Below are 21197 nucleotides of genomic sequence, written 5' to 3'. Positions count from 1 at the left end.
TCTTCTCCTAAATATTGGCTTTTATGTTCTAGATAATCACTATAACTTAGTTTCCAGAACTCTTTGTTTATCATCAGGTAGTTTAGCATTTTCTTTGATCCATGAAATCATAATTGAATCAAGACAAACATGCATGCTGATACTAAATTTACCAAAAAAAAGAGAAAAATCAAACAATTCTATCAAGAAAAACACAATGCTGCTTATTTTCTTTTCCTTTATATATTTTTTAAGAATCAACATAAAAATGCTACCAACTCGAGATGAATTTGAACCATTTCAGCAAAAAGAGTTGGCGTCAATGGACTGCAACAAGTCCAATTGGCTACCTTATGTAGTCATGTTGTCTCCCAAATGGGTCCAATTCCTCATATGTATTGAAACAAATTTTCCTTTTTTTATGTCTGGTAGTAAAAGAAATTCCTTCTTATTACCCTAACTTAAAAAAAATCTGTCGCTACATATAATTGGCCACTTTTTCATGAAATTTGTTTTGCACACAACATGGGATCCTGCCCTTCATAATCTTTTAAACCATGTTTAAAGCCCACTGTACCAACGGTAGATTAGACTTCATGACTCGGCGACCGGAAGCCAACGACAAACTATGGGGAATGGGCGCATCAAATCAACCGTCTTCTTCTCCTCCTCCTTTTTTTTTTTTTTTTTTTTTTTTTTTTTTTTTTTTTTTTTTTTTTTTCGCTAAAGAAAAGGGGTAGGGGAGGAAGGGACAAGCCCACCCCCGCGTAGCAAGCCCCACTGGGCCCCGCCCCGCCAGGAGAATGTTCGATGCGGGCAGAAATGGCCGTGTGTTGGGCACCCCGACCGGTTTTACTTATATTCTCCCCATCCGTGGGCCCGGCTTAGCTACTCCTCTGAGCTCTGGCTCGAGTCCCACGTGTGAGTACGTCACACCCGGCACCACTCTGGCTACTCGCGGTTCAAGAGCGGTCCTACACCATAAGTCCAAGCAGTGGCCAAAGTAGTGAGCTCCGGTCCACAATTTAATGGTCGCCGCAGCGATTCGAATCGGGACCTTGTGGTTAGAATTGCTGCCCAGTACCACTGGGCTACCACCTTGGTGCCGGGTGTAGCAGCCCACCCCGTCTTCTTCTCCTTCGCCTGTTCCTTTCTTTCTTCCTTTCCTCCCTCCTTCCACGCCGCGCCCAGTTCTCCTTCTGCCTGGAGAGAAGGGAGACGAAGAGAAACCTCGTAGAGAGAGAAGTGAGAAGATGTAATTTGAGAGAGAGAGAGAGGGAGGGAGAGAGAAACAAGAATAGGTGATGGGGAATTGCTTCGGTTCTCAGGCGACGTCTCTATGTCCTGCAACCAGACCATCCAGTCCAGGTAATACAAGATCAACAAGAATCTATACCTTTTATATGTGCCACCGAAACGAAAAAGATGAGATTTTTATGATTCTGCTTGCCTTTCTCCCCTTTTGTCTTCTCCATTTTCTGATCAAAGCTTTTATTTTTTTATTTGTTTATCTGCTAGTTTGCTCCCCCCATGCTAGTAATCATATAAAAATTCAATTTTTTTATATGTTCTTCGCATGGATTTCTTTATGTATCTACTTCACAATGAATGGTTGATCTGATCCTATAGTTTCAAGGTCGCTGTTTTGGAAAAAAAAAAACACTTTGTGACTCTTTTATGGATTTTTCTTTGTGACTCTTTTCCTACCTAAAGAAAAATGGAATTTTTGGTTTTTTTTTTCCTTTTGAAATCGCAAGGCAGCCTGAACTTCCCAGTTTTTCTTTCATTTCCTTCAATCGTGGTTCTGATGCTTTAGTATCTATCAAACTAGAATGGGTTTGAGAAATTTCATACTCAAATGTGATTCAAAACTGGGTTTTGGCCAGAATTTTCTGTATTTCTTATTCAGGTTTGGATGATTTCTCCAATTTGCTTTCGAATGGATCTTGTTGAAGGTTTCTTAACTTTTTTCTCCATGTCTCTTTCTTTTTCTCCCATCTGTTTTAATTGTAGGGCCGACATCAAAGACCAGTAGTAGCATCACCACAACTGGGAAGCTATCAAGCATCAGCAGTAGCACCTTTTGGCAGTCTACTGGCAGTAGTGTAAGCGATGGCGAGGCTTCTCCAGAGGGTCGGATCCTGGAGGCACCAAACCTTCGAATCTTTACTTTTGCTGAATTGAAGAGAGCCACGAGGAATTTTAAGCCCGAGACAGTTATAGGGGAAGGTGGATTTGGGAGAGTATATAAGGGATGGGTGGATGACAAGACTCTGAACCCAGCAAAGAGTGGGATGGGAATGGTGGTTGCTGTAAAGAAAATGATCCCTGAGAGCTTGCAAGGGTTGGAGCAGTGGCAGGTGATTGTCCATATTTGTTTATTTTAAGAGGTTGATGGCCATTTTTGTTGATTATATTGTGAATTTGTAGTTAATGTTCTTTTCCTGCTGTTTTTCTTCTTAGCTTTTTCATGACTTTTTTTTTGTGTATATTCTTTCCTTTCTCATTGCAAGGAGTAGGAAATTGTTGTAAGCAGAAATGTTCTTCTTTACTTGTATATATAGTTATATACTAGATTTTATCTTCTTCTTCTTCTTCTTTTTCTTGTTTCTCTTGTAATATGATTTTATGATTTTCCAAATATTTGTCTTTCTTGAAAATTGTGATGTCGACGAAATAGATTCACGCAATTATATTTTCTTGCATTGGATAACTTAGGAAACTCAAATGTTGCCAAGATTTTCCATTTACCCTTTTACCAGACTTCAGCATATGCAAATCGCATGAAACCATATCAAGGAGAGAGGAAATGTAGTGTGTGAGAGCCCGGTCCATCGACCGGCCCTCACATAGTTGGGCCAGTGGGCCAGGCCCAATGGCCGTTGCGGCCTCTTCCTCTCTAGGGGCTATAAAAGCCCCCAAACATGCACTAGTCACATTAACCCTCCCCGCACTGTTTCCCTTCCTTCTCCCTCAGACATATGGTTTTCCGAACCTACGTTGATACCATCGGAGAGGGTCGTCGTAGCTCATCCCTAGAGCCACGTAAGCCTCCCGACCACCTCGTTTTCCCTTTTTCCTGCCTTTCCTCCTCCTGATCCACTCGGGAGGATAGATCAATTAAAAAAGAAAAGAAAAGAAAAGAAGAAGAAGAAGAAGAAGAAGAAGAAGGGAAGGGCTTATCTGGGGTCCTCAGTCGTGGATCCGTCGTGGAGAGTGGTCGCAGGCTCGTCCGCAGCCGTCCTGCGGGCACCGCTGGCCGGCCGTGGGCGTCGACAACCTCAGCCAGTCTCCTCCCGAGGGATCTGATAGGGGGATCTTCCCCTTGCTATGCGGGAAAAGAGGGGAGATCTAATGAATCAGGAAAGAAAAAGAAGAGAAAAAGAAAAAGGGAAGAAGGAGAAGGCCGGCCGCCGCGGGCTTTTCTTCTTCTCCCGTGTGCGTGCCTCCTCTGCGGGAAGAAGGAGAGGGCCGACCGCCGCGGGCGCCGTCGGCCTCGGCCTGGCCCTCCCGAGCATTCCGACGAGGATCACCCCCCTTCATTGGGTCGCGGGTGAAGGAGAGGGGAGAAGAAAGGAGAAGAAGATAAGAAAAAAAAGAAGCAGGGAGAATCTTCGGGAAGAAGAAGGAAGAAGAGAATTAAAAGGAAAAGAAAAAGAAGAAAAAAAGAAATGGAAGGAAAAGAAAAGAAAAGAAAAGAAAAGAAAAAGAAAAAGAAAAAGAAAAGGAAAATAAATAAATAAATAAAAATGGAAAATGATGAGTAGGTGGTAAATAACCTATTCTCTATGATGTTGATAGGTGTAGTGAAATTGTCATCTGGGTCTAGGGAGTTGTAAGCAAATCGAAGTAAGTGATCCTGACATAAATCTTATTGCTTTCAAATACGTAAAATTATTTGGATATGAAAATGCATATAATGTAAATTTCTCAAAACTTAGGATCAAGCATATGTTAGCAAGTGTTGCATGATTTTGGCTAAATAGCATCTATCATGATGACTATATTGTGTACACATGATTTATGATGATGTAGAAAATTACATGAAAAATGAAGTTTGTAGCATGATCATGAATTTTAGACAATATGATGCCATTATTTATCTTTCAATCTACTTATGAAGTAAGGTTTATGAAAAGCATGATATGATTTATGAACTCTCAGATTGCTATGTATGATCCTCGCCAGCGGGTAACAGTAGCTTGGCATACGATCCCCGCCAGCGGGTAATAGTAGCTCGGCATACGACCCCCGCCAGCGGGTAATAGTAGTTAGTAAAAGCCTTGCCATGGAAATAAGAGCAGCCATAGCTGCACTACCATCTGAGAGTACGGATTTCAAAGCATGGAATAATGGCAATGTTTTATGATGCATATCCATATTTATGAACTTGCATGATTGGGCATGCATTGCTTTTAACAGATTTGGATATATGTTATATGAAATGCTTTACTTTGTTATAACTGTGAATTTCTTTAAATAATGCATTGGCATGTGGAATATTATGCTTGATCCAGTAAGATTGTGCATGGTTACTTACTGAGCCTTATAGCTCACATTCTTCCATTTATTTTCTTACGGATAAATAAGATTGCCAGGAGCAGGGAGCTTGATGTACTTCATGGGTTGGAAAAAATTGAATATGAAATGTTCAAATTTTTAGAAGCTCTGTACCGTTCCCTATTGATAAAACATTTTACGACATTTATGAATAAAATTGTTCACTTTTGATATCAAATTTTTAAGTGGCTTCGTGTTATTGTGGGTAAAGGTTGCAATAGCATAGCCGTGTCATGAGCTGAATCTGGGGCATGACATTTTGCTCACACAGTAGATATGTATGCATGGATGCCCTTTAGCTTCACCCATGGAGGTTAGGAGTTTCTGTTTAGTAGTAGAACAGATGTCACATGAGTGTAATCAGTATATATTTATCAGTTAAAGTTCTGTTATCTTCTACCCATGACTTCTTGTGCATTCATTATTATAACCTTTGAGCATTTATACTTTGGCATAACTCTGTTGGGAAATCATAGTGTGCCTTATTCTAAGTATCAGGGAAAGGCATTTCAGATCCTTTTGTCACCCTTTAAATCTTTTGACATGTGACCCAGTTAATTACATCAAATTTGCTAGGCATCTGTGTGCTTGAAGTGTGATAATTTGCATTTAGGAATGAGAGGAAAAAGATTCATTGTCATTGTTATGGAAAGTCAGCACCTTAAGTCGGGATCCTCTCCAATTCATGGTTGAACTAGAGAAGGCCGGTTCTAAATCAGTTACCATTCGTGTAATGCAAAAAATCCCAGCCCCATTCACTGGCTGTTCCACAATACATGGATGGCTGGAAATGTAGAACCAGAACTCTTTAGTTCAACCCTGAACTGGAGATGATCCGAATTCCAGAACCTTTGTTGATGTCTGGTAGGTGTTCTTTAATTGGTAACCATGCTTCTTTCTGTTAATTGTGATTTTTTTTTGGTACAATGTTCATTGGTACTCAATCTGTTAAACTTATTTTTCTTTTTTATTTGCAGTCTGAAGTAAATTTCCTGGGGAGGTTATCACATCAACATCCCAATCTTGTCAAGCTCTTGGGCTATTGCTGGGAGGACAAGGAGCTCCTTCTTGTGTATGAATTCGTGGCAAGGGGCATCCTAGCGAATCACCTCTTTCGAAGTGAGTCTTGCAGCAAATACAGATATTACCAAGAGGATATTGCAAGCACCGACCACGCTGCAATACTACTTTACTGATAATGCACTAATGTAATGCTAATGATAGACCACTCAATGGTAATAAGATGAGTCACATCAAATGGCACAGTGGTTTCTTCATCAAACTTCCCTGGGTAGAATAATAATTTTGGTATGAATTGAAATGTACTGGAATCTTAGGTTCTTTTATATATCTTAGTAGTTTTATCATCTTATTTATTTTGATTTTCACTCTTAGAAAAGTTATCTTTGCATAACTATTCTTAAACCTATATAACTGTGAAAATATAGTCTTTCAAGCAAAGAAAAATATACTTTTTTAGGCTGTTCATCATGTTTTGGAGTATCTCAGAAAGAACCAAGTTGTAAAAATTCATCGGTATTGTGGGCCTGCAGATTGCATTTCATTGTTCTATGTTGCTGGGGAATGATTTGATGTCCTTCAGTTTCATGATTTATTCTTTGCATACTCATGCGATCAGCATATAATGGGCAGGAGGAGCAGCTTTTGAGCCACTCTCTTGGAGCCTAAGGCTGAAGATTGCCATAGGTGCGGCTCGTGGCCTTGCATTCCTGCATACATCAGAAAGAAAGCTCATTCATCGAGACTTCAAGGCTTCCAATATCCTCCTCGACTCGGTAAAGTTCTTGCTTTCATCCTTCTATTCTTCTTGAGAGTTAGTGGCCTCATTGTGGCTTTATCTTGGTTTCTTGTGTAGAACTACAATCCCAAGATTGCTGACTTCGGATTGGCAAAACATGGGCCAAGTTGTGGAGAGTCGCATGTCACCACACGAGTCATGGGCACCTATGGATATGCAGCTCCAGAGTATATTGCCACTGGTATGTATCATAAAAAACCAAAAATGTGCTACAAACATCATAAATCAAGGTAGCCACCATTTCATATGGGGATTGTGGGCCCCAATGAGAGAAGCATCAAATGCTGTTGTGCTTTTGGATTGGGGCCACACTGTTCCATATTGCACATCATTGATCTTCCACTGACTCCGGCAGCAGGACACATGAAACTTTATGAAGCCTCCCAAAGCTCTTTTCTGAGTTGTCTCTCATGAGATCTCTGTAGCCCTGCTAATATAATGAACAAGAATATATGCATGCTTGCTCGCTCTTTGTTTATTTATTTGCATCCGTCCTTTTCTTTTTAAAGTGAAATAATTGAAATCCATTGCATCAATTAGGCCATCTTTATGTGAAGAGTGATGTTTATGGATTCGGAGTTGTCTTACTGGAGATGCTGTCTGGTCAGCGAGCATATGATCGTAGTCGTCCAAGTAAGCAACATAATTTGGTCGATTGGGGTACACCTTACTTGGCTGATCGTAGAAGGCTGGCACGGTTGATGGATCCGCGGCTTGAGGGACGGTACCCCTCCAAAGGAGCTTTTCAGGCTGCTCAGCTTACACTGAAGTGTCTTGCTGGTGATCCTAAAAGCCGGCCATCCATGAAAGAAGTGTTGGAAACGTTGGAGCAGATCGAGGCCATGAAAGGCAGGTCAAGGGAGTCTCAAGTCTAAAGATGACTCTCACCAGCCCACTGCTCCCAACGGCCAAATACCAGGAAAGCCCCGATCCCCACTTGAGAAATGGTGTTGGGTCTACCATGCGGGCCAACCACCACCCTCATAGAGTAAGTTCACAGACAAGCTTTGATCTGATTAGTTGTGCTTGTAGACCAACACCATTTTTGTTAATTGTAAACCTAATGATTGTAGATTTTTTCTAGGGTTTGAGAATGTTGTGATGATTTTGCATCAACAAACTGAAAGTGTTCTGATCCAAGAAATCAGAATATTATCTTTTATATTGTAACAACATATTTTATAAGATTGATATATAGAAAAATTGAAGGGGAGCATCTTCTATTTCCATACAATAGCATTTTCTGCTTTTATTTGCAATGATGTGATGACTTGTATCGATGGCCAATGTAATTGAGCATTGAAATGAGAAGCTAATGCTTTTAATGATGTCAATTATGGAAACGTGAAGAAGAGCGTGTTTGATTTGCATAAACCGGAGTTTCTAGTTTTACCTATCACAGGTATGCAGCAGGGCTCTTTTTTTCTGCTTATTTACTTGGGTGCACCCCTACCAACCAGTTCTGGTTAGGATGGAAACCGGCTAGAATGATATCATTTTGATACGAAGCTTAGAGACCTCCATGTGATTCAATTCAATTCTAGGATGATGAAATTCTAATCATCCTGCTGCAGGGAAGAATGGAGTATGTCCTCAAAATTCCACCTTAATGCCTCCTTAGCTCTTGATCACCTTATTACTCCAAGAACGGACCTTAGTTCCTTGATACTATGATGCACATCTTAATTACCCTCCCCTCTAATTCACACTTCGTCTTAATGCCAATCTAATCTTAGCCATCCAGCCAGCAGCATGTGCATCCACACATCCAATGAGGGCCACTATCTCTTCTTGTAATGTCAACTTCCACCAGCATTTGAATGACCATCTCCACCCCTGCACTCTCTCTGTTGGAATTGAAGTTTGCACTTGTTTTCACAAGAACCACATATTTCATAATAAGAAGAAAATAAAGGAGGTGACCAAGAAAAATTTAAGAGCAAAGTATTCATGACCATTGATGTCATTGTAAAAGAAATGGTGCTATTTTTTTTTGTGGAGAATTACTTTTGGTTCTGTGTGCGCCAATTTTTAGAAACCTTTATGGATTTTTTTGAAGTCTTCTAACTGGAAGGCTCCAACGTACAAATTGGAACGTCAACAACCTTTCTGTGCATCCGTGTGTGAATCAGCAATGAATATGCTAGAACTGGCACTCATATGGTATGTTGATATTTCATATTTAAGTGAAAAAATAGAGCCGGCAAACTAAAAAGCCAAGACTACATGTATATTGACAATAAAATTGACAAATGAAATTTAAGTTTTAGGTTGAGAAAATTATATTCACAAAACAAATGTCAAAATAAAGTGTAAAGTATGTACCCGACGGATGACAGTTGTATCCTTCATGTGAAAAAAAGAATTTATCTTCTTTTGCGCCAGCTACTGCATAGATCTCAAAGCATTCCAAACTCCATCATTCATCTGCCTGCACAGATTTCAAAATGAGCAGTGGATGATCCAATGATGGACTTGTGCGAAGGAAGGTGAATCCTTCTTTTACACAAAGGATACAACTATAATATGTAACAGACAAGTTCAACCAACAGTTACAACCTGGTAGGGTCAACATGCAACTGAAGTTGATTGAAAGGAAATGTCAGTCTAACTACAACTTGGTTTGAGTCATGTTAGGAGACTTGGACAATTCAAAATGCGACTTGAATATATATAACCACACTACTAACTTGACCAAACATTCAAGTATAATTGACACTCAATCCGAAACCAAAACTCACTCCTATGTAGGGCAAACTACTAAACAAAATCCAATTGAGACATTATCGAACCCGACCTGAAAATATTGTATTTATAGTTGAATTTTTGTAGATCAAGACATGTAAAAGTTTCGGTGGTCAATATCATTCTTAAATTGGGATATACATTTTACTAGTCAAGTTGACACAACACAATCTTTCTAATCCAGTAGCACCCTAGCTTGGGTCTAAAAATGACCGGTAGCCCTGGATTTATGAGAAATGAAAACTAAGAAAAGCCGGCATATCATTTGCAGGGTACTATAAAAATAAAGTCGGCAAAATTATTGCCGTAGTTGCCCTCTCCCGTGTCTCCACTACTCCTTGGTGTCATCACGCGCAAAGCCAAAGAGCCCCAGGAACAACAGTATCCAAGAGAGGCGAAACGGGACGAACCACTTACCCCTCGACGGCAAACCAAGCACCTCTTCCCGCTTCCGCGATCTCTTCCTTCTCGAATCCCTCTTTCTCTCTTCTTTTCCTCTAAATTCTAATCCTTCTCTCTTGCTGTGGTCATGGCGTTGTTTTCCTCCCGAAGCGTCCTTGGCGGTGGTCTTCAACTGATCTTCGCCTTCTTCCTTGTTAGTGCCCCCTCTCTTCTGCTCTCATCTCAAGCTTCAATCGATTCTTTGTACACATAGTGCTCGTCAAATTTTTCTTCGTCGAAGATCGTTTTTATGTCTTGGATTATCTCAGCCGCGACTGCTGCTTTTTTCTTTTTGATTTAATTTGTGAATATATTGCAAGAAGTCGGACCGATCTGGGATCCACAGCTGCAGTTGAATGAATGTGATTCTGTTTTCTTATTTTCTCTTGCTTTTTAACTTTATAATCTTGGGGTTTGAATAGGTTTAGAAGAAAAAACAATCACAAGATGTGTTTTCCCCCACTTTTTTTCCATGTTGATGGCTTTCTAGAAGTTTTATTTTTCTTAAATCATGTATTCTTGGCCTGTGCTAAAGATTCTGGTCATGGTTCAGTAGGCTTAGTGATATTTGAACAGCTACATATTTAAATCCTCGCTGTAACCCTAGATGGTTGGGAGAGGGTTTTGGTGAATGTGCATCACGGGAAAATCAATAACTTTGTCGTAGATGTAGCATAGGCAGTCGTTGTTGATCCTTAGTTCACGCCGGGCTGAAGGAACTACATGGGGTATTGGAAAATGAACAAATACTGATAGATATAATTGCTGAACAATTATAAGCTACCAAATATAATTTTACAAGTTGGTATCATAAATAAAAAATGGGTAGGAGATGGAAGATTCTGGCGTTCCTATTTTGGGAGATCAAAATTGTTGCTGTGTGCATCATTAATCCTATGCCATCTCTTCAGTTGCCATTTATATCTTTGATTTGAAATAATATGTGGAAGCCACAATATTTTGATATTACAATGGCCTCACAAATTAGGTCATCTCAAACCTAAACCTGAACAGGTTCCTGATTTCCCATGTTGAAACTTGGTTGCATGGAGCAAAACGTGTGGTGCTTTTTATATGTTTATGGATCAAATGCATCTAGCCCTGCCCAACTATTACCCATCTCAGGATGATTTTTTTCTATTATTTAAATTTGATTTTCTTTTTTTTTGGACTTTGGAATTGTTATATATCCGTTAATTCGAATTGAAGTGTCATAGAAATGTTATTGCTAAGTATCCAAATGACTGCCTTATTAAGAGCAACTTAATTTAATACATATCTAGTACAGATTTTCCATTGTACTATTGTGCATTTTGTTCTTGATAGATATGGACATGTATAACTTTTTCTAGGCTTAAATTATGCTAGCAGTATCACCTGTCGGAAATGTTGGAGCCTTATAGGTATATATGTTATTACATTTCTATTCTTGCTAGAACTGGTTTAGTTGGTTAAGCATGTCTTGGAATTTTTTGACTTGGCTCATCATTTCGTATAAGCAACCTACCTTTCTATAATGCTCCAGGAGTACAATATCTTCAGTTCAACTTATCTGACACAATCTAGATGAGTTCTTTCAATAGTTCTTATCCATTATTTCTGAATTTGATGCAACATTCTAACAAATATTAACAAAAATTTTATGAACTATGAGTACACTGGTTCTGTGTGTTCCTTTCTTTAAATAGCTACTATTTTTTATGGAAGCATTCTTGCTGTTCCTTCTTCCTTTTTTGTTACATGAACTATGAGTATGCTGGTTCTGTGAGTTCCTTTCTTGAAATAAAGACTATTTTTATGGGAGCATTTTTGCTGTTTCTTCTTCCTTTTTTTTTACTTGGATACTGCACAATTTTGATCAAACTTAGTTATTTCATCAAATATGTGGTTGCCTTTTATTTCTACCTTGCTTCATGATTTTGCAGGCCATGATTCTTGTTCCCTCAGTCAGATCAGAAGTATCAGATACAGTTTCCTTTAAGCGGTCCTCTATTTTACCAAAGTAAGATAAAGAGTTATTATCTTTGCTAAAGCACCATCTCTTTTAAATCTTCAACCAATTTGAGGTTGCATTCATGACCATCATTATAAGCATGGAGCTTATCTCTAGTTTATTTCCTTTTCATTTTCATCTAATGTGGAGCTATATTTAAATTTGGCTATTCACCTCTATGCAGATTACATATCACTACTTAAATTTAATGAATTTATATATTTTTATATTGACTTCGGATTTCAATTCTGTTGTTCTAGATGGAATAAGCATTATTGTCCCCCATCGCCTTTCTTTTTAAGCTACGAAATGTGCATATTGTTGCTTTGACACTCCCTGCAAAGTGTCTGGATTCGTCTCACAATTTTTAACTACTATCATTAATTCCTCCTTGTTCAACTTACGGTAGTATGAAATTGGCACTTTGGATGTGTCTTGCAGGTCTCGTTAAACTAATTTTTCTGCTTTAGACTTTCAATAGGATCTGTATGCATTAGCTTTCTTTGATGGAGATTATTAAGTTTTATTTTATCGTTTACTTGTTAACTTCACCTCAAGCTGAGAGCTCTTGGTGTCTATTCCAGCCAAAGAGATGCCAAAGGATATAGGCGTCTGCAAGATTGTCAGAACTGCCAGAACGAACAGGTCTTGCAATTTTCCTGTGATTCCTTTTCGTCAAACACATCTATGTTTTGGTCTGCTTTTCTGTTTTATTTCTTTTTGCTATTTGGATATTTTGCAGTAGTCTACATTATAATATTGACTTTTTCTCATGTTATCTTCTATTGTCCTGGTGATCTTTTAAATGCTAATCATTAATTTGTCTAGGTCACATTGTTCTTTAAGAACATCCTATATGTGTGTGTGTGCACGCGCGCACATATACATATCAAATACAAAGTGGGACATGTGAACCACTGATGATTGAAACTGTCGCTAGCCAATTACCATGCTTTTCTGATCTACACCTGATGGATGTTGTATGTGCTTTTCCTTGTCTCTGAATTCTTTTAAATTCCAAAATATGATTATGCCATACCTGTTCTTATTGTCAGATATTCTCTTTCAATCTGAGTTGCAAGACTGAGCTGGTATCCTTGTTTAAAACATTAAATACTATAAGATAGGCAATGTTTTTCCTATCAAATGTTCAGGATATTTCAATTTTGCCTGAATCAAAGTTGCTTTCAGTACTTTCCCACTATTATCAAATAACATCATTATTATTGGTGGAAATTTACCAAAGAAAAAGTCAATAATAAAACTTTGATAAGTATAAATCTTGGAACTTATTGCTGCTAATATATTACGTAAAGAGATCCCTTAAAAGTCTGCACCCAATTTAGTATGTTCTTCAAATATGCACAACTTTAATTAGTCTCATAACAATTCATTCCTCTGTTGAAATTATATTGAATCATCCAAAGCTGAAAAATGAGACATGCACTGCCATCCAAAAGACATCTGCAAGAACAAAGTCGATTGTAGTGGTATATTGTTGATTATGTCTGGGTTCGCAGAAGAATATTTGATCTGTTCAAGTGCATGATGTTATTCTGGGGATATATGAGTCCCTAATGCTTCACCTTATCTTACTTGGGGAATGGCTCTGTGTTGGCTTGACAGGGACATGGTTTCAGGACAGGCAGTCCGGCTGGACGACTTGACTCCCACGAACTAGATGAGGTAACTGGAATACATCTTCTTCATGAAAGTAAACTGTTCATTCTATTTATCCCATTATGTTTTTTACAGGGTGTTGATATAACTGTAACATACATAGATTTTTTGGGTAAACTTCAAACATTCAAGGTCAACTCAAGAAACCTGTCTTCTTCCTGGGTGTGGGAGAGTTCTTTTGGTGCAAACCACACACAAGCAATGGTTGGACTGGTACTCTTTTAACCTCTTCAGCACTGCTGGTCACAGGATTTATTGTATATTTGGATTTGTGAGAAAATTGAGAATATATATTCAGTTATGTTAAACCAAAAGGTCTTTGAAACGGTATGAAACTCATTTAAAGGATTGCATTTCAATTGGCTCCTTTGGCTTGTACTCTGCATTAGAGATGACTGCAGTTCTGAACAACAAATCTTTCAGTCCTTACACTTTTCCTGGTCTAGGTGAATCTTGAAGGCTCCTTCATTATGTGAGCTTAAATTCTGAAATCTAAAAAAATAGATCACCAACCTGAGTTTTTAGGTTTCATGTCAGGCCCCACTTGTGGCCAAAAATGTTGGCCTACAAGTTGGCAGATGCCAGTGAAGTATTAAAACATTTTCAATTTTTTTTTTTTTTTTCACATCTTTGTACCATGCCTATGTAGATTGGATCAAAGTATAGAGGAGAGCTGAAAAATGAAAAACTTTCCTCTTAGAATCATAGTAGTCAACTTTTTTACTATTCTCACTTCTACTCTCACCTTGCTTCGTTTTTTTTAAGGATTCATAATTTGTGTTGGATTTATTTGACTGCTTCATATTTATTTCTTCTATGAACTGCCAGAGGCAAGAAGGGTCACCTCAAAAAATTGCGAGTGGGATACAAGACAATGCTCAACCTTCTACTGATCAAAATCAACAAACCACCCCTATTATCCCAGTGAAGCTGAAACGGCAGGTAAACATCTGGTCATTTTCAATTTTGATTTAGTTTTGCTGTTTCTTGGTAAAGGTATAAGTTGTCTCCCCCATCTCTCACCTTGCAGCAATTACGACAGAAAAGAAAGGAAATGCGTACTCAAGAGCTAATTAACATGAGCAAAGAAACTGAACTAGAGATGCAAAGAGCAGCCATTGAACGTACAAAGCAGTTTAATAACATTGTCAGGGGAAAATACAGCATATGGAGGAAAGAATATAACAGCCCTCACTCAGATTCCACTTTGAAACTATTGAAAGATCAGATTATTATGGCCAAGGTGTATGCTAGCATTGCCCGTTCCAAGCATGTATTTGATCTTTATGATTCCTTGATGAGACACATCAAAGATAGCCGACATGCTATTGGGGATGCAAATTCAGATACCGAACTGCATGAAAGGTACTTCTTCCAGTCATTTTCGTTATCATATTATTGCTTACAAATCACTCGGTCATAATGCTGGAATTTTGTCTCCCATCATCCAGTGCTCTTGAACCAGCAAAAGCAATGGGCCATGCTTTATCTGTGGCCAGGGACATGCTACTTGACACTGATGTGGTGGCGAGAAAGTTACGGACCATGGTCCAGTCTGCAGATGAAAGCATAAATGCTGTGAAGAAACACAACGCATTCTTAGTCCAGCATGCCGCAAAGACTATCCCTAAACCCCTCCACTGCCTACCTTTACAGCTAACAACTGATTACTTCTTGCACAACTATACCAGCAAAGAACTAGCAGACAAGAACAAGCTTGAGGATCCTTCCCTCTACCACTATGCTATATTCTCTGATAATGTTCTTGCAACAGCTGTAGTTGTCAATTCCACTATGATACATGCCAAAGAACCAGAAAAACATGTATTTCATATAGTTACAGACAGACTGAACTTTCCAGCTATGAGAATGTGGTTCATTGTCCATCCTCCTTCACCTGCGACAATTAATGTGGAGAATATTGATGATTTCAAGTGGCTTAACTCTTCTTATTGTTCAGTTCTTCGTCAACTTGAGTCAGCCAGGATTAAAGAATACTACTTCAAAGCAAATCATCCATCATCTCTTTCTGTTGGGAATGAAAATATCAAATATAGGAATCCCAAGTATCTGTCTATGCTTAACCATCTAAGGTTCTACATGCCAGAAGTGTACCCAAAGCTTGATAAGATACTTTTTCTTGATGATGATGTTGTTGTTCAAAAGGATCTGACACCGCTTTGGTCTATAGATTTGAAGGGGATGGTGAATGGAGCAGTTGAGACGTGCAAAGAGAGCTTTCATAGGTTTGATACTTACCTCAATTTCTCAAACCCAAAAATCTCTGAAAATTTTGATCCACAAGCTTGTGGATGGGCATTTGGGATGAACATCTTTGACTTGAAGGAATGGAAGAAGCGAAATATCACTGGAATATATCATTATTGGCAAGACTTGGTAAGAAAAAAATGGTTGTTGTTATTTTCTGTTCAGTAGATTTCCTATATGACTTCTATATTGATTACAATAACAATTGCCTAAATCTATTACATGTTCAATTCTATATGTAGTATACCAGATATTTTATCTTTGTATAATATCTATATGTGTATGTTCAGTTCTATGTATATAATAACAATTGTAACTTTCTAAAATTCATTTACTGCATAATTTTTCATTGTAGAACAACCATATTCAATTACTAAGAAATTTGGTGCAATGGTTGGACACCACTGCTTGGTTTCTGGGCAGAATTCAATTCCTGGGACTTTGTTTGCATGGAATTTGGGAAGTGAAATATATTCTACTAGTTGATGGATGTGTTTCTAGGTGATAGATCATGGGGATGAGTGTTGAATGTTATGACGAAAGTCGTCATTTTTGTTAGCTACAGCACAGTGTTGGAAAGATGACTCTGATTTGATGATCCATGAACTTTCATGCTTTTTTATCTGAGACTCCGTATTCTTTCTGGTGTGTCATATAGTTCTGGTGTGGGGGTTGGTGCACTATAAAGTCCTCTTCAAAATTAATTCATGTTTCAGAAGTTTAAAGCTTTGAGAGTGCGCAAGTCTGTTGTGTGAGTTGCATTGCAGGTAGTGGTAAGCAGGCATGACTACATATGTACTCCTAGAAAGTTATCATTGTAGTTTTTAATCTATTGGCAATCATGCTTTCTTGGGAAAATTCTGTATCACTTTTTCAAAATTCTCTACCATCATGTCTTGAACAAATGACATGTTGGCTATATTCATGCCGGCATATGCTCATGCCTAAGGGCCTGTTTGTATGTGCGAAGAAATTGTTCCTTGGAGAGGCATAAAAGAGAATCTGAAGGGGTTTGGGGAGTCTGTTGATCTCCATATATCATAAGGGGTGGGAAGAGGCATGGAAGAAGTTGAAGGGATTTGGTGATTTCTGTTAAAAATGGGATTTGGGGGATTGGTGAACTTCCTGACCCTTCCAGCTTATCTTCTATGCCTGTTTAGATACAAGTTCTCACTTCACTCTGCGGAATACTGGAATAGCTGGTTCATGCATCGGAACAGGCACTAAAGTTTAGTTTTATTGTTTTATGAATATCTGATGCGATTACATGGGTAGATTCAGACAGCATGCTTGTGCAGTGTTATATCTAATATACCTTTTCTTCTATTCAGTTCGTTGACAGGGAATTTTCCCCTCTTTTTTTCTCCCTTATCTCTGTAGAATGAAGACAGGAAACTCTGGAAGCTTGGTTCACTGCCACCAGGTTTGATAACATTTTACAATCTGACATATCCACTAGAGCGGAATTGGCATGTGCTAGGACTCGGCTATGATCCTGCTGTAAACCCTTCAGAGATTGAGAATGCAGCTGTCGTTCACTACAATGGCAACTACAAGCCATGGCTGGATCTTGCTTTTACCAAGTACAAATCATACTGGTCCAAGTTTGTAAAGTTTGACAATCCGTACATTCAGCGCTGCTATATGGACTGATGAAATTAAACTAACTGATAACATTTTCTTTGATTGATGTATTCATATTCTTTTTGGAGAGCAAGTCTGCCTCTGTCGAGCAGTTTGATCCAGTAGTATTGCAGATATATTGAAGCACATGCCTACAATTTTGTATTAAATTAACTCAGCACAATCATGTTACATGCAGTACATCTTGTCTCATAATGTTTGTATTTACATGAGGAAATTTCCCGATCCAATATTTTTTCGAGCCCATAATTTTTTGCTTGTTTGGTCAACCTATACACTGTCTAAATTACTGGATATTTGAGCAAGATTTCTGTTTGCCAGGAGGGTAGGAGAAGCTTCAGTGTGTGAATAAGAGCATTGTGAGGGTGAACTCTAAGAGGGTATCTGCCTCTCTGGTAGCCATGTTAGCAAAAGTTTGAACGGTCTCCAGCAATAAAGAGTAGTAGAGAGTAAGTTCTTAACTGGTAGATTCTCTTGATGAAGGGTGGATGTGAAGCTGGACAGCAAGGAATCCTGTGCATATAATCAATCACTTGCAGCTGCTTCTAGTCCCATTGCTTCCTGTATGGTGTCTAGATACTGCATTTATTTCAAGCTGCGACGCACTATTGCTTCCATGTTGTAAGTTTTCCTCACCATCTTCCCATTTTCTAGAATTTGTTCTAAAGCTTCAAAGAACCATACGGAGAGCAAAGATTCATTTCTGCCTCAGTGTTATTTCATTCCTTCTGGGTTTCTCCTCGTGTATTCAGAAAGATATGGTCGAAGAGGTGAGACCATGGAGTAAAGTGTCCGGTCATCTTTTGATATCCATTGTGGGGTGCAGTATCCAAACTCTGTCATCTTTCCCTTTTTTTTTAATCTTCTTGTTTAGAGTTTTGAGTTATTAACTGTTTGTATTAGGTAAGTGATTCAGATAATACTATCGAACCTCAATTCGGATGGTATAGCCCTTGCAGGGAGGTGGTTTCGATTTCAAAGGGCATCAGGCCTTGTTTCGATCCATATATTTAAATCTCGATTGCAAAAGGCTTATTGTGATCTGTCTACAGACCTGAGCTGCCACCCAGGTGGGGGTGGGGTGGTATATGAATAGGATGGATGGTGGGAAATAGTTTCTTCCAATTCTAATTAATTTAAAAAAATGGTGGGGTTTTTGTTTACAGAATTGTACAAAATGTCTCCATGTGCTGGACTTACACCAGAACAAGTCTATTTGATTTCTCTCCGAGTTGTTTGCATGGATTTGTGAAGGCTCATATGATTTTCTGAGAACCAAGTTTACGTCTTGAATGCGTATGTCACTTGGCACCACCCTCCTTTCCTACCCAAAACTTGTTAACCGGGATCTTCTTCTCAGAGAATTTGCATCCAGGAAGCAATGGCAAGAGGTTCTTCTTCATTACCACAAAATAAGAAGAGCTGCTCTGCCACCACACCCAGATATCATCCCTCCCATCTTCAAAGCCTGCGCAGGCCTTCAGTCCGTGAAAGAGGGGATCTCCATTCATGCCGATGTGATCAAACTGGGCTTCGATTCCTACACTTCCATCAGCAATACCGTCATGAGCTTCTACATCAAATGCGGCATGGTGAATTCGGCGATGAGTCTCTTTGATGACATGATGAACAAAGACTCTGTTTCGTGGAATGTAATTATCCATGGGTTCCTGAGTCATGGCGAGTTCGAAGCTGGATTGAGTTTGTTTAATCAAGCAAAAGTTTCAAACTTTGAGCCAAATGTATCCACATTGGTGCTTGTAACTCAGGCTTGTTGGAAACTGGATGCTATTGAAGAAGGTTGGAATGTTCATGGGCTTGTTATAAAGAATGGGTTTTCGCATGATGTTGAGGTCCAGAACTCAATGCTTTGTATGTATGCCAAATGTCGAGAATTGGAGTCTGCAAGGAGGTTGTTTGATGAAATGGGTGCAAGAGATGTGATTTCTTGGAGTGCATTGATCAGTGGTTACGCGCAGAGTGGGGAAGCTGCAGGTGCACTGCAGCTGTTTCGAGAGATGTCTAATGAGGGTACCGTTGATATTGATGGGCTTGCTGTGGTTAGTATTCTTCAAGCTTCCGGTGGAGTTGGGGATATCAACCAGGGGAGGTCCATCCATGGCCATCTGATACGTAGAGGTTTCGAAGCTGACCTGTTTGTAGGGAATTCTCTTGTTGATATGTATTCAAAGTGCCATGATGTGGGTTCTGCCACTATGGCCTTCAACTTGATGCCTGACAAAAATACTGTGTCGTGGAATAGCATTTTAGCTGGATTGGTTCAAAATGAAAAATATATGGAAGCATTGTCGCTATTTGATTTGATGAGGACCGGGGTTGAGAGTGATGAGGTGACTCTGGTGGCACTGTTGCGGTTATGCAAGAAACTAGGTCAAGCATTCTGGTGCAAATGCATCCATGCCATGGTCATTAGGAGACATTTTGTATCAAATGAACTGCTATTGAATTCTTTATTAGATGCTTATGCTAAGTGTGACCTCATGGAACTTGCATTGAAGTTGTTCGGACGAATGAAGAAGCGGAATGTGATATCATGGAGTGTGATCATGGCGGGCTTCGCACACTGTGGCAAGCCTGATGAAGCAGTTGCCTTCTTCAGTGAGATGCAACTGGCAAAAGAAAAGCCCAATTCAGTAACCATCCTGAGTCTTTTTGAAGCTTGTGCAGTTTCAGCAGAACTGAAACTGTCAAAATGTGCTCATGGTGTGGCAATCAGGAATGGTTTAGTAGATGACTTAGTTGTTGATACCACTCTTCTTGACATGTATGCAAAGTGTGGGGACTTGAATGCCTCAAAGAAGGTGTTTCAGAGGATGCCTGAGAGAAGTGTGTCGTCGTGGAATGCAATGATAGGGGCACTGGGAATGAACGGTCGTCCCTGTGAAGCCCTCGCTACTCTTCATGAGATGGAATCGGACAATGTGAAGCCTAACGGAGTTACTATGCTTGCAGTGTTATCAGCATGCAGACATGGTGGTTTAGTGGAGGAGGGCTTCTCTTATTTCCAACGGATGCTGCGAGATCCATTACTCCAGCCTAGCTTGGAGCACTACTCTTGTGTGGTTGACATGTTGGGAAGAGCCGGAGATCTCGACGGTGCATTGGAAGTAATCAAGAGTATTCCTGATGGACTTGAAGCTGGTCCTGCTGCTTGGGGTGCTCTGCTAAGTGCTTGCAGAAGCCATGGGAATTATGAGCTTGGGAGATGGGCTGCCTCTCGCGTCCTTGAGTTGGAGCCTTTTAATTCAGCAGGATATCTGCTGACTTCAAGCATGTATGCAAAAGGTGGGTCCATCGACGGCTCAGCAAAGATAAGATTGTTGATGAAGGAGAAGGGAGTGAGGATTGTGAGTGGTTACAGCGTGCTTCATGTAGGCCGAAAGGCTCACAAGTTTGTATCCTGGGATGGGTCTCACCCTCAGTCTAAAGAGATTTATTCCATGGTTGAGCTTCTCCACAGTCATCTGAAGTGGACTGAGAAACATGATTGCCTAATTACATAGAAGAATTTTCGTCATTCATCATTTATTTTTATTTTTATTTTTATCTTTTTGGTTAAAAATTTTGCTGGTAGTAGACACTGATCATAGCCTGGTAATTCTTTTTGTGCCTAAGAACTACAAGTAAGAGTTGGAGAGATTTGTTATGAAAGTGCTTCATTCAATACTAATCAGGTACCAACCACTTTATTTTCTTCTTTGAAGCAGTGAGGGCATGAACATTGCTGGGCTAAAACAAAATTTTACGATGGCGGCTGAAAACAGGTATTGCTTGGCTTTCAGCAGTCATAAAAGAGCCAATCCATGTCACACAGTGGAGACATCATAAGGAGTATGCAGTTGTTTGACAGCCAACCATTACACATGTTTTGGGTTAAAGTTCCAATGGTTGAATTACTGGAGTGGTTGCTGCAATTGTGAAAAACTGAAGGTGACTACTGCTTGATGTCAAGCATTATTGAGGAAGATTGTACACGGGATCTTTGTACATAAAAATGTAAGTCCATTTTTTTATGTTAAAAATTGTAATCCAATTGGCCCTCAAATT

At 39.3% G+C, this 21197-nt stretch overlaps 2 protein-coding genes and 1 pseudogene across 5 annotated transcripts; all 3 read left to right on the top strand.

The window, feature by feature from the left end:
* Positions 1-1058: 1058 nt before the first annotated feature.
* On the top strand, positions 1059-7587 carry LOC103701121 (putative serine/threonine-protein kinase PIX13; annotated as a pseudogene). Its single transcript, XR_015974164.2, has 6 exons — positions 1059-1347; positions 1993-2339; positions 5517-5658; positions 6193-6335; positions 6416-6539; positions 6899-7587. The product of XR_015974164.2 is annotated as a putative serine/threonine-protein kinase PIX13 (transcript).
* Positions 7588-9416: 1829 nt separating this feature from the next.
* On the top strand, positions 9417-17359 carry LOC103701120 (putative galacturonosyltransferase 3). Of its 3 annotated transcripts, none has more exons than XM_008783095.6 (9): positions 9417-9698; positions 11470-11546; positions 12122-12182; positions 13164-13223; positions 13293-13430; positions 14046-14159; positions 14248-14582; positions 14669-15614; positions 16866-17359. In XM_008783095.6, exons 1-9 carry the CDS (start codon positions 9633-9635, stop codon positions 17136-17138), a joined length of 2070 nt encoding a protein of 689 aa, XP_008781317.3. In that variant the 5' UTR covers positions 9417-9632; the 3' UTR covers positions 17139-17359. The 3 variants fall into 3 exon arrangements, with proteins under 3 accessions (XP_008781317.3, XP_088568945.1, XP_088568944.1); XM_088712819.2 differs by having other exon boundaries at positions 9421-9698; positions 16817-16944; XM_088712818.2 differs by having other exon boundaries at positions 9465-9698; positions 12122-12517.
* A 143-nt stretch (positions 17360-17502) lies between these two features.
* LOC103701176 (Tetratricopeptide repeat (TPR)-like superfamily protein) lies at positions 17503-20678 on the top strand. The gene has a single exon (XM_008783149.6). It carries the CDS (start codon positions 18422-18424, stop codon positions 20651-20653), a length of 2232 nt encoding a protein of 743 aa, XP_008781371.4. The 5' UTR covers positions 17503-18421; the 3' UTR covers positions 20654-20678.
* The last annotated feature ends 519 nt before the right edge of the window (positions 20679-21197 follow it).

This window comes from Phoenix dactylifera, chromosome 16 (assembly GCF_051530095.1).
Source record: "Phoenix dactylifera cultivar Ajwa chromosome 16, Ajwa_hap1_PhDact_Kaust_v1.1, whole genome shotgun sequence".
NCBI classification, from domain to species: domain Eukaryota; kingdom Viridiplantae; phylum Streptophyta; class Magnoliopsida; order Arecales; family Arecaceae; genus Phoenix; species Phoenix dactylifera.
Note: the sequence above shows the minus strand (reverse complement) of the source record. Positions and strands in the feature narration are given on the sequence as shown.